At 39.7% G+C, this 16,946-nt stretch overlaps 1 protein-coding gene across 4 annotated transcripts in view; it reads right to left on the minus strand.

Annotated features, from left to right (window-relative positions):
* The window catches only part of LOC145443036 (unconventional myosin-X-like), a 46,120-nt gene that overhangs the window by 24,762 nt on the left and 4,412 nt on the right, over positions 1-16,946 (minus strand). For all 4 annotated transcript variants that reach the window (XM_080321016.1, XM_080321017.1, XM_080321018.1 and 1 more), the window contains exons 2-18: positions 15,367-15,474; positions 14,484-14,642; positions 13,755-13,942; positions 13,294-13,383; positions 12,931-13,109; positions 10,919-11,017; positions 10,250-10,353; positions 9,836-9,965; positions 9,014-9,132; positions 8,231-8,478; positions 6,006-6,165; positions 4,305-4,373; positions 4,160-4,242; positions 3,767-3,869; positions 2,798-3,003; positions 1,923-2,037; positions 1,700-1,861 (exon numbers count right to left, since the gene is read on the minus strand). In XM_080321016.1, coding sequence (XP_080177142.1) covers positions 1,700-1,861; positions 1,923-2,037; positions 2,798-3,003; positions 3,767-3,869; positions 4,160-4,242; positions 4,305-4,373; positions 6,006-6,165; positions 8,231-8,478; positions 9,014-9,132; positions 9,836-9,965; positions 10,250-10,353; positions 10,919-11,017; positions 12,931-13,109; positions 13,294-13,383; positions 13,755-13,942; positions 14,484-14,642; positions 15,367-15,474 — 2,322 coding nt within the window. The remainder of the gene's footprint in view (positions 1-1,699; positions 1,862-1,922; positions 2,038-2,797; positions 3,004-3,766; positions 3,870-4,159; positions 4,243-4,304; positions 4,374-6,005; positions 6,166-8,230; positions 8,479-9,013; positions 9,133-9,835; positions 9,966-10,249; positions 10,354-10,918; positions 11,018-12,930; positions 13,110-13,293; positions 13,384-13,754; positions 13,943-14,483; positions 14,643-15,366; positions 15,475-16,946) is intronic.

Raw genomic sequence — 16,946 nt, forward strand, 5'->3', positions numbered from 1 at the left:
TCGGCTAAAGGGCAATATGAAATTGACGAACGAGTGCGCTGCCCACTAGCCGCACCAGGCACGTAAAATTTTCAAAGTTAGTATTATTATTACTTGGGTATATTGCGGGTCGACTGTATACCGCTTGCTGGGCTCGGTTTGCAAGAACAGGACTATTCGGCATTGGGACATATCGATATCGAAGATTTCCGCTAATATGCGACAATCATTTTGTGCCTACATGTCATCGTCATCGAGCGAGATAGTGTAATGGTTATGCGTCCAGCTTCTCGATCGGTAGGTCGTGGGTTCAATCCCTGGTCGGGTCAGACCAAAGACTCTAAAACTGGTATCCGCGGCTATCCAGCTAGGCGCTCAGCATTCATGGATAGCGTGGAGGAGAAAATAGGTGGCGCAGACTAGATGACCTTGCGCAAAGGTCGTATCGCATCTCCATCGTCAAAGCATCTCGATGGTGCCGGCGAAAATAAATCTGATCTCTCTCTCTCTCTCTCTCTCGTCGGCGATCTTTCTGCGAGCGCAAACGCTAAAAGACTTTCTCTCGTAACTGCGAATAGAATTAGACTCAATTGGTTAAATCAGGCGTTATTTCATTTTCAGGGGGGGGGGGGGGTAGACTACAAAGAAAGAAATCGTGTGACAATTAAACACGTGAAGCCTGAAGAAAAAATTTACTACTCTTTTAGTTTATTGTAATGTACGACGATTTACTAAAAATGTGACTGGACCCTGAATCTGCCAATGCATCGGAACTGATATTTTAGTCATCAACATCCCAAGTGTCGCGGCCTTGGTCGGATTTGCAAGTTCACAATCTGAGCGATTCAATTTCGATAATATAATGGGAAATTAGCTCGCGGGCTACTCAAAACCTCCTCGCGGACCATATATGGAAAGGAGGCCGCGGGTTGCCCACCCCTGATATAGACAGACACCTTCGATAGTTTTCAGAGCCGGAGCTGGAGCCGGAGCCGTGGTAATAATGCGGCTCCGGAGCTGGAGCCAGAGCTATTGTATGATAGAAGAAAGCTCCGGAGCCGGAGCTGGAGTAATGCAAATTTACGGCTGCTTCAAAGCCCTGGTTTGCAAGTACTGAAATGATGCGATCCTTGCCACTGAGAGTTGATTTATTAACAAAAAGTTTCGAAACTATATTCCATTGTAGAAGGCTCCAAGCCTCCATTGGTGGCATCGGAGCATGAAAACATGTGATCTAAAGCAGCGCACCTTAGTGGAAATGAGATTTCTGTGAAGTCATGATCACCCCAGAGCATTGTCACAAAGTGCAATGAACTAGGTATGGTCGTAAAAACAACAAATTATCTTTAACATAATGTAGAACTGGCCTTATTATCTTCGTGGTCGCATAAAAAGTACATATTTAAACTCTCCATTCATAATATTATGACGCTGTCACCTCGATTAAGAATTGAATCCATCAGACAAACTACTTATTTAGTTAGTAGACGGTGAACTAATTAATGGTTTCTGGAGTAGTTTTAGTTTTAGTTGCGGGTTCAGAAAAGTGACTCGTTCTAGTTCTAGCTGTGAGTTTCGAAAATTTAGTGATCCTAGTTCTAGTTGCGCTTTTTGAAAATGCAGTAGTTTGTACAAGTCTGCACTAAAGCACTCAATTTTGCACAGACCCACAAATCACAGCTAGGGAAATGGATGGCAATGCATAGAATATAAGACAAACCCGGACGTGTCGTTGAACATGAACGATCATTTCCTTCATTCGCAGGAATCGTTTCCGACAAGCGACCATTCGCAGGACAGTTTGCACCACGGTGGCCGCAGCATTCACTTTCTCTTGCCTGCATTTCTCCAGTGTCTGCTCCAGAGCTTCTTTCAGGAATACCTGTGGAATCACTCTGCATGAAACAAGCCTTAAAGCTTCAATGGCAAGTGGTTAAAAAAACCTTCGTTTTTCCAAGTTTCCAAAGATTGCTCGCGTCGTCAACAAGTGACAGAATTTGTTGCGAAGTATCTTTGGGATTGTTTGGGCGATTCTCAAACTTCTTGATCATCCAGTATCTGAATTGATAAACTTGTTGATAGCAAAGACAGCTGTCACAATAGAGGTGATCAAAGTAGTAAGTGTTGGTACTAGGCTGGTAATGACTCTTGTCATGACTCACGATGCCATTTGAGTCGCAATTTTTGTTGACTCGACTTGACTCGAGTCATTTACTTAGAATTAGATAATGACATGAGTCTACTCTAGTCACTTCGTGTATTGACTTGAGTGCATCATTTCGTATGACTCGACCGACTCATATGACTCAAGACATTCTGTACAACTTAAATCAAGTCTCGGGAATGAGGACCAATGCATCAAATACAGACCCAAAAACTGTCCTTTATCTGTTTGAATAATTGTGTTAAGAGTATGAAAATGAGTATTATCAATGCAAGATTATCGACATCACCCACGAGTTTCAAAAACGTGAGTTGAGCCTGTCGTGAACTTGATAATGAACAGTAAACACTATGACTCAGACGAGAGTATCAATACTATAACTCGGACTTGACTTGGGGTGAGTTGATAATGAATCGACAGGAGTCAAAACTATGACAGTAAGATCGACTTGTGACTCTAAACCTCGTGACTTGGTTACAACTCCGTCAAAAGATTGATTTGATGGAGAGGTGCCACAATTCAGGGGTTCATCGACTAACACAAGATGACAATTAACGCACCAAACTGGTGCAATCTCCGAAATAGATTCAACTACGGTGTAACAGGCTATTTCATGCTATTCCTAAAGGTCTGAAACGTGAGTGAAAGCCGTACCTGTCTACAAAATCTTGATAGAAACGTCTCACAGGGAAGCCAGCCCGACGCACACGGACAGTCTCCAACATCCCAGAGTATCGCAGCTGGTTCAGAACAACTCCCGCTAGGAAGTGATCCGGCGTTTTTTCCATGTTTGGTTTGATACATCGGACAAAAAATGGGTTCGCCGTTGAAAGCCGTTCCATCAACGAATGAAGTGAAAGCTGTGAAAACAGAGTTCTGAATAAGAATGGGGAAAATCAAGTGATTTGAATGATTCGTTTCTGATCTCGGGTATTCATTTCCAAAAGACGCACCTAGGCCAAGAACCCAGTCAGTTACCAAAATCTAAAAATTGGAACTACAAAAAAATCAGCAATTCGAGCTGAAACCAATCACTTTTTTGGAATCCTCAACTAGAATCAGTAGTTCGTAGGGCCAGGCAATGCCTGAGTATAAAGATGTGAGTTGAGTCGAGCATAACTAATTATGATGGAATAGCGGTATGAATGATGTGGAAAGATCAAATATGATCCTTTTACGTGATCACAAAGAAGATAATGCCACTTCTACATCATAGTAAAGATTACTTGGTATATTTTGGACCACACCTATTTCACCGCACTTTGTGAGGATGCTGAGGGTTTTTCACGACTTCACAGATATGTCATTTCCAGTAACGTTTGCAGCTTTGTCCTACATGTTTCGTATGCTGAATTATGACCAATCGAGGTTTCAATGCTTCCACAGTGGAATATAGTATCAATACTATGATATTTGTTGCTGAATTACCTCTTAACGGCAAGGAGCGTATCATTTCAGCACTAGCAAAATCATCTTGCACTGCTCGACTCGAATCATGATGGTTCATACTCGATTCAGATTCGAACTCATACTCGATTCACTAGAACACTAGCACTAGAACCATTGTGCCCAACCGTAGTGCCGAAAAGCAGTTGTGACAAATTGCCACCAATTTGTACGCACCTTAAAATGTCCGCTCATGGTTGTGGCTTTCTTGCCTCTGCCTTTCCCTGACGATTCTGAAGTCGCTCGTACTTTTTCAAATAAATCGTAGATCAGATCATTGCTGAAACAAAATGATTTGTGTGTACCATCTTAAAATAGTAGCCTACATTGAACGCTCTCCTATTTGAGATCTAATTTCATGCCGGTGACGTCATATTTTGTGATACAATTGTTGATATACAATGTTCTTTCCAATTCTCTACCAGTTGCTGACGATTACCCGTAACGAGTGGTGGCCGAAAATATTTGGGTTCATTTCAATATGAATATACTACCGATATTCAATTGGAATTGGAATCTAATATGGGAGATCGAATCATTTCTAGTTGCCCAACCCAGGACCATTCTCACCTCGAATCTTTGAGCATGCCGAGCAGATCGTCTCGGAAAGTGTCTCGATTTTTTTCCAGAAACCCCGTTACTGTATAAAGTACCTGTTATAAAATATAGAGGATTGGTCTCACATCAATAGTGCGGCTATCGAATGAATGCTAACTTCTCCTGCATAGTGCTTGATTCCGTACTGGCTTCCGGTCACGCGAGGCTTCACATAGAATGCGTTGTTCTATCACAAATCAAACAACGCGCATTAAACATCCCATTCATCAAATGCAATTCTGCCAGTGTTGGGATGACTCGAGTCGACTTTTTTTCACATGATTTCACTTGATTCAGCATTTCAGAACTGTGGATCGACTCGTGAATTAAGAGAAATTTTCAAGTAAAATTTCAAGTCATAGTGACATGAAAACACCTATTTTTTCACGAAATTTTTACTCAAGAAGAACTCGGTTAGTAAATTTATAGCAGTACAACTAGGGATATTCAGCTACATTTTCTGATGGTCAGTCAGTCAGTCATTTATTGAAATTTTAATTTCAACTACTTAAAAGAATGGCAAGTTTGAGATATAATGACATAAAGACAATTTGGCATGAACAAAATGTTGAATTTGCGAACAATTTTGACGATTTTTTTTGACCTAATACTGCAATTTAACAAAAATAATTGCCCTAGTCATTAGGACCAAATCACTGTACCTGTCGACTTGACTTGACTTAAGTCACCTTCTAACAACGAGTGACTCGACTTGACTCGAGTAGCCTCAAAAATTTGAATCACTTGACTTGCCTCGAGTCAAAACGCGCAATGACTTGATATCACTTATTCCCAGTGTTGGGATCAAGTCACTACCTTCGAGTCATGAGTCATCTCGAGTCATTGCACATTTTGACTCGAGTCAAGTCAAGTCAATCGATTTTCAAAGGTGACTCGAGTCAAGTCAAGTCACTCGATTTTTAGAGGTGACTCGAGTCAAGTCGAGTAAAGTCAAGTCAAGTCACGAGTCAAGTCACGATTCAAGTCAAATTGAGTTTTCGAAGTATGAGTGATGGCGCAAAGTCATTACATTTTGCTAACTGGGTGATTGACAAATTAATTGGTCATTTATCTTGAATCAAATAACGAATATAAAGTTAAATATGCATGCGAAAAGGTGTTGCGTCGCTTAAACACACGTAGAACTGTTAATAAAATACACGAGTAACTGTATATCTACATTCTACATGCTACAGTCTGATTTTATTAGCCAATATAGAGTATCGAATATGAAGCCTCGATAAGTTGAACAAATTGATGTGCTACAATAGGCAGTAGGCACTACCCCTCTACACATCCTTGAGAATATACGGGCATAAACTACATTCGTTCGATTTAAATCATATAAGGGTGTTGGTAAAGGTGAGCACTGCGCAATGTAAGCACTGAGCCGTCTAAGAAACATCGATACTACTGCTACTACATCGTAGTGTTTATATAGCTCAGTGCATCGTAAGCAGTGATCCCGTCGTTAGCGGTCAATTTATTTGTGATGTAACAATCGAGGATCAGTGAAACGTACAATCAGTGAATGACTGATTGCTCTCATAGGTTACACCGACGTATCGCGGACAACTCGAACATACATAAGATAAGGGTGATTCAATCGACACCGTTTACTTAATGACTTGAAATTGACTCGTTAATTTTGCTCCGAGTCACGAGTCAATCCACATTTCTGAAGCGCCGAGTCAAGTCAAGTCAAGTCATTTTTGTAAAGTAACTAGAGTCAAGTCAAGTCATACGAAAAAGGTGACTCGAGTCTGACTCGAGTCATCCCAACCCTGCTTATTCCCAACACTGGATTGTGGTGACTCACATGATGCTGACTGTGCATTTTATTGAGCAGAGAGAGATCGGTGCCTTTCGGGAATCGACTTTCTTCGTTGATTAGCGAGAGAATTCCCATGTTCTTCTCGATAAGGTCGAGACATTCGCTGTTGTCCGTCCATTCGATGTCGCACCATTCCACCTCTTCCCTGTGTTAGAGACAATTTTCAGTCAGGTGGGTTACAGGTTTTAGATGGAACCAGACTTGTACAAACTACCAATCTAATCAGTCATTTTGAGTAGTTCTAGTTCAAATTATAGCTGCCGATTTTGAAATGCAAGTATGGTAGTTCTAGTTTTAGTTTAAAAAAAATAGTTACTGATCAGCTAGATAACATGTGTCGTCATTTGGTGTTTACCGTGATACCGGTGTTCTATTGTATGATGTACTTATAGCTATTGCTTGTTCAGAGTCATCACTACTAACAGTGGCGTGACCAGGGGTGGATTTGGGGGTTTTTAACTGGAAACCCTGTGCTTTTGAAATGCCCATTCCATCTCCAATATTTCTTGGCTTATTTGCAATTCAGGAATTCCTATTACACTGGTCTACAAATTTCGAAAAAAAATTTGCGCCATAATTTTAATGATTGATTTGGGCTAATTAAAGGTTGCTGAATCCGATTCTATGCTCAGAATTTCTCTATCACGTCAAATTTTTTCCGTATGAATTTTCCCATTTTCGTAAATTAATCAAACTTCGGCTTTCGTTAGTGACATCACAGTTAGTATACAACAGCAACAGATCAAATATTGTTATTAAAATCATCTATCATAAAACCTGGGTTGTTGTAGTAGCCTACAGAATGAGTGAGTTTTGATGAACTTCAATCCAGTGATTCTCTATCTTCGTTCAATCAGAAGCTCTTTTCGATCCATAAAATTACACTGATCTACAAATTTCAAAAAAAATTAGCCCCAAAACTTTTATTGATTGATTTAGGCTAATAATATTAGGTTGCTGAATCCGATTCTGTGCCCAAAATTTCTCCATCACGTCAATTTGTTTCGGTATGTATTTTTCTCATTTTAACAAATTAATCAAATTTCAGCTTTCGTTAGTGACATCGGCGTTGCTACTCAAGTAGCACAAGTAACGCCTTACACTTCTACTCAATTACAAGTAGAAGTAATAATTTCCAAGACATCTGAAAACTATTTCAAGTGTAATACGAAATTAAAGGTCGGAGGAAGTCAGTAAATATTCAAGTATATTTAGTCGGTGGGAGGGTGGTCGCATACATTCAACAGTTAGCCGGATGTGGCTGCATACGAGAACGCAAAATGACTATGATGACACCACCCATGGGTAGAATCTTTGAAAAATATATTCAGTTACTGTGATTCAGAGGCTATTTCATTTCTTATGACAGTTTAACTCATGAAAGTGGTGGAATATTATCCTGAACTACTTTCTACTTTACAAAAACCTAATTGCAAATGTAATTAGTTCATCCAGAATACTGCTCAGGTAGATGTTAAAGTAGTTGTATAAAACATTACCACTTCAGTAAGTACTGCAAGTAGCCCAAATCTACTTGATTACCTTGAAAAATTAGAAATATTCAACATATATAATATCTCAACAACGTGATGTGATTGAGAAAAAATAACGTCAGATTCGTATTTAGCGCCCCCAAATTAGGCATAATTGACCTAAAGAAGTCCTGGTGCAAAAATCGTGTAGACCAGTGTTATCAGTTATCAGTTAGTTTGGCTTAGTTAGCTAGTTGCGGATTCTTAAATGTCGTTGGTTCTAGTACTAGCTGGGCATTTTGAAAAGTAGTTTTAGTTGTATTTCTACATCATCATCATCATTGGTTTATTAGCAATTTTATCAGTTCAATACACCACAAAATGCGATACAATGAAAAGACAGGAAGATGTCGAAGCGACAAGGAGTAGTCTATGGAATCTGACACCCACCTTGGCCTAGGCGATGTAAAGAGGAGGCATGCACACTGAATGAAAGTAAAGAAGATAGTATAGAAAAAGAATGCGACAAGAAATAGGGCGGCATGTCATGGGAAGCGAGATCGATAGGTCAGTCGTGGTCCGGTAATCTTGAGGATGGACATGCTAGTTTTGAACAGTTAGTAGTTCCAGTTGTGTTTTTAATTGCTAGTTTTGAAAAGTTAGCAGTTCCAGTTCTAGTAGCACATTTCGAATATCCAGTAGGCCTAGTCTGCACAAGTCTGGATGGGACGCACTGACCTCCTGTATTCGATCTGTTCCAGACTGAAAATATGACGATTGAAGAATTCCTGCAGTTTCTCGTTCGCGAAATTGATGCAAAACTGCTCAAATCGGTTGACTTTGAAGTTTTCAAACCCAAAAATGTCGAGAATCCCGATGAAATGGAAATCGTCGGGGCCCTTGATCCTGTGGTTTATCTTGGAGATCATCCAACGAAATAGTTGCGAGTACATTGCCATTGATATCGAGTCACGAGAATCGCATGCCTGCGGGAGAGAGGGAAAAATATAGGCTATTTATTGACATAACAAATGCATCAGATACGTAATTCATACAACAAATAACAGAGAAAAGATTGACTGGTCACAAAAGGTACTTATTTTATAACAAATGTTTTAAAGCATAGGCCTACAGATTATGATTGTTCAAAAATAACTATTTTCATCAAATTTCACTGGCTAATTGATAAAATTTTTAGGTTGGCTAAAAAATGATGCACACCAAATTTGCCCCAATTCCAACCTGTAGAAGCGAAGCTATTGGTTTACAAATTTTTTTGATTTTAAAATAAGAGTATTCATGGTGGATAGTTCAATAATTATTGATAATTAATTAATTGACGAGAACTATTTATACAAATAAACAACAACTGTCTATGATACTTTTGTGAGAGTCATGGTTGGAAATCACTGGTATAAAGATAAGTTCATGGGACAGGTCAAATCTTGTAAGGAAAATAAGAAATAGCTCAGCCTGGCTGAGTAGAGAGATTGGTAATTTCATTAATATAACAATCATCACCTGATCCACACTCTGTGGCGAAGCTATGCTTTCTCCACGTAACTTCATTGTGCGTTCCTTTAAAACCGATTCCAGCCGATCGCTCTCAATTCCCAATAATTGTGACGCGCGATCCAGTGCTAGAGAAGACATAGAGATTCATGAAACTACTGCAATTTTTATTCTATAATTTTTAATCGTAAGGGGACTAGCACCTATAAAATTTGAAAGTATCAAAACTTTCAATTTTTTTTATTGAAATACTAACATGGTGCCTCTGTTCTTACTTCAAGGCCTTATCCTACTAAAAAATAATTAAAAATTACACATACCGTTAGTATTTTCTTTTTCTGCGAAAATGCTCAATACGGTAGTGTTTTTATCTCTATCGTAAAATTATGTTATATTGCTTCATCATAAGTCGAAAATTTGTACATAATTTTTGTCGTAAATGGCTCACTCATGGTTTATTGAAACCCCAACATCCAGAACAATATTTTGCTAATTTTCGTTTGACCTAGGTATACCATGATCTGAGTTCCAGAACTTCACAGCAAACTTGTAAAAACAAATTGAATTTGAAATTTCAAAACAAAATTGCTCCAAGATGAGTTGACAATAATCCTTCGAACTTTAGCCTGTAGGACTGTCCTATTACTTCATAAAATAGGCATATAGATCGCTAAAGGGCCATCACAATTTTGAGGCACGGTGTTTGGCGTGTCGGAGCACTATTTCTCTTGTCAAATCCAAATTCTGTGGGCTAGAACTGGAATTAATGATATTTTTGTGACAGCATAGTGGAGCCTAGCAGCTGTGAAAATTTCGTAAAAATCAATTCACCGTCAAAGTCCGAGATCTGAGCTCCCCCCACGTTTGTGAAATTTACATTTCCAAGATGGAGGATCCCGGCCAAGATGCTCTGCATGTCGGAGCATTGACCCGCTTTAAATCCGATGACTTTTAAGGAATTCTGGAATAGAAATGTACAAGTGTATATATGTAATGACTCGAGTCGCAATTTTGTCAGAACTCGACTCAGTTTGAGTCACTTTTAGTATCCCAGTCATTGTGCAGGACTCGGCCAAGCCATATGATTCAATCATGTATTATTTTGTTGTTGAGAATGACTTGTGAATTGCACATGGCCACATGGGTATATTTTGCATATGGGGCGAAGTTTAAATGATAGCTTTGATTGCAATCTCATAAAATAATTTAAGGTCACTGATATCCGCCCTCATTAGCAATCCTTACCACTAGAGAATGCCAATCGTCCACATCGTTGAGAGTCGGGTCCGAAACGCATCCTGTGGTATTCAGGTAATGGTAGTCATCCGCGGACGTTAACAGTAGACTGTCTGCAGATACAAATAAACAAGATGATCATTCACTCAACCGAATCCATGTCAACATTCAGTTTATGCGAGCACTCGCGCACGACCAGACTTGAACAAACTACCACCATAGCAATTTACAACGTAGCTACGTTGTAAATTGCTATGCTACCACACTACCGGGTTTTCAATATGTGCAACTAGAAATAGAACTCCCCTTTTTCAAAATGTGCAACTAACTGAAATACAACCAACTAGATTCCGGACTGTATTGCAAATGAGTTGAGAAATATTGGAGATGGAATCGGCTTTTCAAAAGGAAGGAGTTTCGAGTTTGAAATGGTAGAGTTTCCGACCTCTAAAACCCGCCCTCGGATACACCACTGGTGACGCTGAGCTAGGCTGCATGAACATCAGACAGAACAACAGTATCACGAGGCTCGCCAAACAACGCCACGTATTATAGAGTTGTTCAACAACTAATTTTTAATACGAAACTAAAACGACAGAAAAATCAGTAAGTTGACCGTCAAATAACTTGATTGGTGGTCTGTACAATGTGCACGATAAGAATAGGGCATAGGTCAACCTTTTCTGTCTTGCTCAAGTCCAGCGAGCATTTGATAGAAGACGTGATAGTTCCTCTCGCCAGGATTTTGCCGAACGACTCGATGCTTCTCTAGTAGATCTTTAATTCAAAGTCAAGGAATCACAAAGTCAGAGACAAAAACAAAGTCAGAAACATGTCACATCAGTGAAAAGCGGAACCTGATAGACGCTGAACACTGGCAGTGGTAGAAAGTAATATGTAGGCCTAATACGCAAAAAATTATTGGAAAGACAGATTCCGCATAGTCGGAGATGCCGTTCATTCTTTTATTTGTGCGCGTTGGAATCAACTTCCGACATGTCGGTTTGTGCCAAGTAAAGAGAGAGTTCGTGTATAATATAAAAATTGAGCCGCCGGTTCTATATACTAGTTGCTGATAATCAGGCTACCCCTGACGAGCGTCAGCGGAAAATGTCCGGGTTTATTTCAATACGAATCTATTATTACAACGAAAAATGCATTCATATTTGTAATAGTGTGCGTCTTTTCCGTTGTAATACTAAAATTCTGTACCACGAGGTACTTATTTCAATATAATATTCAACTGTATAAGGTATATTTAAGTTCTGTACCTCCAAGAGTCTCTTGGAAAAAGTATCTCAAAACAGTGAAGTACGGTCGCCACAAGTTGGCAGTATCGGATCATGCATCTTTTCAATCCACATTCCATGCGTATTTACAATATGTAACTCAGCCAGCGGTTCTCAGCCAGCGCTGGGCGCAATGATTCGAGTACTCGAATCTGAATCGAGTATTAATTTTAATGATTCGAGTCGAGTAGTAAAAGACGACTTTTTCGAGTACTGAAATTATGTGCTCTTCGCCACTGAAAGTTAATTTATCAACTAGAATTAAATTTACGATCCTATTTTCCACTGTAGTAACCCTGAAACCTTCATTGTCCGTATCGCAGCATACAAAACATAGTAAAAAGCTAAGAACGTTACTAGAAATAGCACATTTACGAAGTCTTGATCATCCCACAACGTTGTCACAAAGTGCAATGAAATCGGCATGGTCGAAAATTATACCAAAGCATCTTTAATGTGATGGATCACAGGAATTATATTCTTTGTGGTAGCATAAAAGGTACATATTTGAACTTTGACATATTTTACATTATGTTATGACGTCATAATGAGTGGCACTCGAATACTCGACTCGAAGCATAATGCGTGATTCAGAATCGAATCACTAAGGTACTCGATTTTGCCCAATGCCCATCCCTATTCTTAACCTGGGCTTCAGTGCCCCACAGGGGGCAATTTTCATTTTGAAGGGGGCGAAAACAGTAAGGGGCGCTGTGCGATCGACGAAGAAAAATGGCGTCGCACTTGTTGGCGTAGAGGGACATCTGATTATATAGTAGAGCAATAGTTCTACATATCCCTGAGTTCTCATTGCAATTTTACATTCGACAAAATCCGTCAAATATCGAGATTAGTCGAGTGGTCGTTGGGTGCGAAATAGTTCCAATAGTAAAGCCCCTACCAGGAAAGACCGAACGGAATTCGACTACTTATCCATTGTTCTTACTACAGTCCTCAAAATATGGGGGGCGCCAGACCTACACAAATTTTGAAAATGGGAGCTGGGGAGAAAATGTCAAGAGCCACTGAATTAAGCGACGTACCTCATGTAAGCAGAATGAAATGCGAAGTGACAGCGTGCTAAAACAAAGCAAGTTAATCAGAACTCGTTTTCCTATTTCCTGTGTAGTAACCATGACCTGATTGGGCTCCGACGCAATTGCGCAAGAACACAGGCACGGATTTCAAGCTTAGTTTAATACTTGATTATAGAATACTACTCCAAGTCGTTTCGATGCATTGCAATCTTTTCATTGAATCCCAATCTTGTGATGTGTTAATCTGATGTACATTTCAATTAAATGGTTGATTGATTGATTGATGGATTGATCGATTGATTGATTGACTCCCACGTTATAACACAATAAGCCAGCACGAATCCGTAAATTATGGAAAGGATACAGTCGGTGATCCGTCCGCCTTGAATGCCTCCGTTGTTGGCGAATAGAAGTTGAATGAATTTGCCAAATCTGCTCGAATTGTTGTTGTATACAGTCTTCGCGTTGCCGAATGCTTCCAAGAGCGGCCCGCTCTCCAGGATTGATTGTTCTATGGACGAGTTCTTCCCGCTTGCTGAAGAACTACAACACACAACCAGGCATGGACAACTGGATCGTTCTAGATGTCTAGTTGAAATAATTAGAGTGTAAAGATGTCCCGAATGCAGTCATTCTAATTCTAATCTAATTTGAAAAATTATTTTTTTGTCGAACTCCGCACATTACTGCTAGTTTACATCGTCAATGTTCATAGTGACGGACTTACTCCGATTTGTTGGCTTTGATCTGACTTGAGTTGGAAAGGAAGCGAAGCATCAACTTGGTCGCTTCAGTCTTGCCCGCCCCACTTTCGCCGCTAAAACACACGAATACGATTAGACATGACTTGTAAGAAATTATCAATCTGGTTAGTTGACGGTCAACTAATTACTGGTTTTAGCAGTTCCAACTCGAGTTACGGATTGTCAAAAGTGAGCAGTTCCAGTTCTAGAGGCTAGTTTTGGAAAGTAAGTACCGTAGTTCTAGTTTTAGTTCTATAGTTGCGGATTTTGAAAAGTGAATACCGGTAGTCCTAGGTCTAGTTCTAGTTGCGGCTTTTAGAGGTGATTAGTTCTAGTTCTAGTTCCTAGTCTTGAAAAATGAGCTGCGATTTTGAAAAGTGAGTAGGCCTAGTTCTAGTTGGTAGTTGTAGTTGCGCATTTTGAAAATTAGTTAGTTTATACATACCTAATGAGTACGCACTGGCTCTCCTCCCTCTTCCACATGCAGGAATAACATTCGTTCGCAATCGCGTAGATATGCGGCGGGTGTTCGCCTAAATCGCGGTCGCGGTAAATGTTCAATTTCTCGGAATCGTACAGGCCCTCGATTTTCTTGTAAGGGTTCACGGATATTAGAATGGATCCGATGTATGTCTGTAAAATAGAGTTCTTCTTTTAACAGGGCATCATTCCTATCAAGTCGATTTTAAACAAGTTTGGCGTGGCTATTATAGCCCATAACACACCCCAATTTAATAGATACAACCGGAGATGGACAGATAAAATATTTTCACATTTTCATAATCAGATTAGAATTAGCATGATATAGCTGCACAGATTTTTTTTCAAATTAGATTAGACATAGAACGACTATATTCGCAAAGAACGGAAAGTGAATTACATCCCGAATAAGAAAGAAATACATCAAAAATCAACTTCACTTCAATCAGAGTTAAATTTCATGAGCACGAGAATGGCAAATGTCTGTACACCGAGCTTGGCTCGTTTCGCACAGTTCTCCTGTAGAATTTTCAGGAGAGCCCGACATTAGATTAGAATTCAAACTAGAGCATTGAAACGGTTGACAAATTAGATTTGAATTTTGTTATCGTCATTTCGGTTTAATTAGTGTAATTCGGCAACGACAATGATCTAGTTTTCCAAGTCTACATTGAATCACAAAAATATCGCTCACGTAAATCGCTTCCTTCTGATATCTGACGTTTAAATTGCAAAGGATCGAGGCCTGATTGAGCTCGGACATTTTTGCCATGTCGTCCAGCCCTTCTGCGTTTGTGTCGTCCATCGGACGCAAGACGGACGGACCAGCCTCCGAACACCACATCCGTTTCGTCTGAAACAAAGCAAATGAAAAGGCGTGTCGATGTCGATAACAGCAAGATCAGGATTTTACGGACCACCAATCTGGTTAGTTGATGGTCAAACTAAGCACTGTTTTTGAGTTGTTGGTGTTCCATAGTTCTAGTTGCGAACTTGAAACAACATGGTTTTAGAACAACTAGAAAACGTGTGTAGTCGTTTGTCGTGAATCGTGATACCGTTGTTCTGTTGTGAGATGTTCTTGCAGCCATTTCTAGTTCAGAGTCATCACTACAAACAGTGGCGTAGCCAGAGGGTGGTTCCTGGGGGTCGAAACCCCTCCCATTTAAAACTCGAACCACGATCTTTCGAAATACCGATTCTATCTCCAATATTTCTTAGCTCCTTTGCAATTAAATAATTCACATTATGATATAATATAGTAAGTTGCGGATTTATAATGTTCGTTAGCTCTGAATCCAGTTCCAAATTATGAAAAATGAGTAGTTCTAGCTCTATTTCTAGTTGTGAGTTTTGTAAAGTGAGTCGTTCTAGTTCTAGTTGGTAGTTTCGGAAAGTGAGCAGCTCTATAGTTACTGAAATGTGTGTAGTTCTAGTTCTCGTTCTAGTTGAGAGTTTTGAGAAGTGAGTAGTTCTATTTGTATTTCTTGCAGATAGTTTTAAAAGTGAGTAGTTCTAGTTGTAGTTGCTCATCATGAATTCCAGTAGTTTACACAAGTATATCAGCAGTTCCTCACCTCGCCGTAATCTGATTTCACGACCATTTCCACAGAGTCGTTCTCCTCCACCGTGGCGGGCACCCAATCGTCCGGAGAGTCCCCGTTCACAAGCCAGACGCGAGCGCCCTGAAAAACAGCTATGGTCAGTCACGAACGGAGGTGCTCGAATTAGAGTTGCTACTCAAGTATGAAAATATTAATAAATCGTATATTGAAGTTTTGTACATCGAAGAATGGCTTCAAGTAGACGTAGAGTTAACGCTGTGAATTTCAACTCAATTACCAGTAAAAGCAGCGATTTAAAATACATCTCAAAACTACTTCTAGTAATAGTACCAAAGGAAGATCTGAAACGTTTTCGAGTAAGTCGTTCCAAAAACTAGATCTGGCCGATGGATCGCACACCTTTATCGGCATATCTTTCAAAATGACAACATGCATCTTCGCGGCAATAATGCAAAATGACTCACGACACTACTAATCGGTGCACTTTTCCGAAAATAGATCGATTTACCGGGATAAAGGGCATCATTCGCCCAGTCTTTATGATCATTTCACTATAACAGTGATGCGAGCATATCCCAAACCGCCTTTCTACTTTACAAAATTCAGAGTGTAAAAGGTATTTCTGCCTGAAATTGTTGAAATGTAAGTAATCAAAAATCAAAACCATTGAGTAAGCGGTACGAGCAGGCAAAACCAACTTAAACACTCAGAAAAAGTACAAGTTCTCCGTACTTCTACTTTATACGAGTACTCAAAAATATTTCTCATGCTTGTTCTACCGACTCAAGTACTTATTATTTAGACTAGGTCTACTCCGCCTCTACTCGAACAGATTTTTGGGGAAAACTGCTTACTTTTGGAACATTTGATCTGGCAAATAGAAAGTAGTTTTAGGATAACTTTGCATCACGTTCACGATGAAATTGTCATAAGAAGTGCGTGAAATATCCCTGTATCACGATAACTGAATCGTCTTCGAAGATTCATTCTGTCTATAGTATCAATATACGTTTTGAAGTGACGAAGATACATCTTGCAGTACTGATCTAGCCAACTCAGATTAACCCCTAAAGCAGGGGTCGCCAACTCAAAACGGGTCGCGGGCCACTTTTCAAATTTCGTAGAGGCCGCGGGCCGCATGAATTCGATATCGATGTAAAATAGGAAACCACGTTCTAAAACTCTACGTCAGTACAACGGTGAGCTATCTAACATAGGCGATGAGCATATTTGACCACAAATGAAATAATATTTCATTAAAGGAATACAAATACAACAAAAAATCATTATCACCAATTATATTTTATTTTGAACTGTGAGCTGTGCACGATACCTGTAAACGCTTTTCAGCGACTAAGGAATCGATATTGGGCTTAGCGAGATACGTCACTAGCTGAAAGAACATCTCCACATAAAGCATGATCTTGTGGGGAAGCCCTAAGCCAGTGGTTCTCAAACTTTTTTAGACACACACCCCTTTATGATACTGAAAACTCGTCATATCACAAAATGCAACCAGAATGCTAGAAATCCCAACGGCTAGTTTGATGGCATGGGAGGTTATGGCTGTTGATAACATAATTCTATAAGAT

Source organism: Botryllus schlosseri, chromosome 7, assembly GCF_051294905.1.
Source record: "Botryllus schlosseri isolate E-star chromosome 7, Bs_hap1, whole genome shotgun sequence".
NCBI lineage: Eukaryota > Metazoa > Chordata > Ascidiacea > Stolidobranchia > Styelidae > Botryllus > Botryllus schlosseri.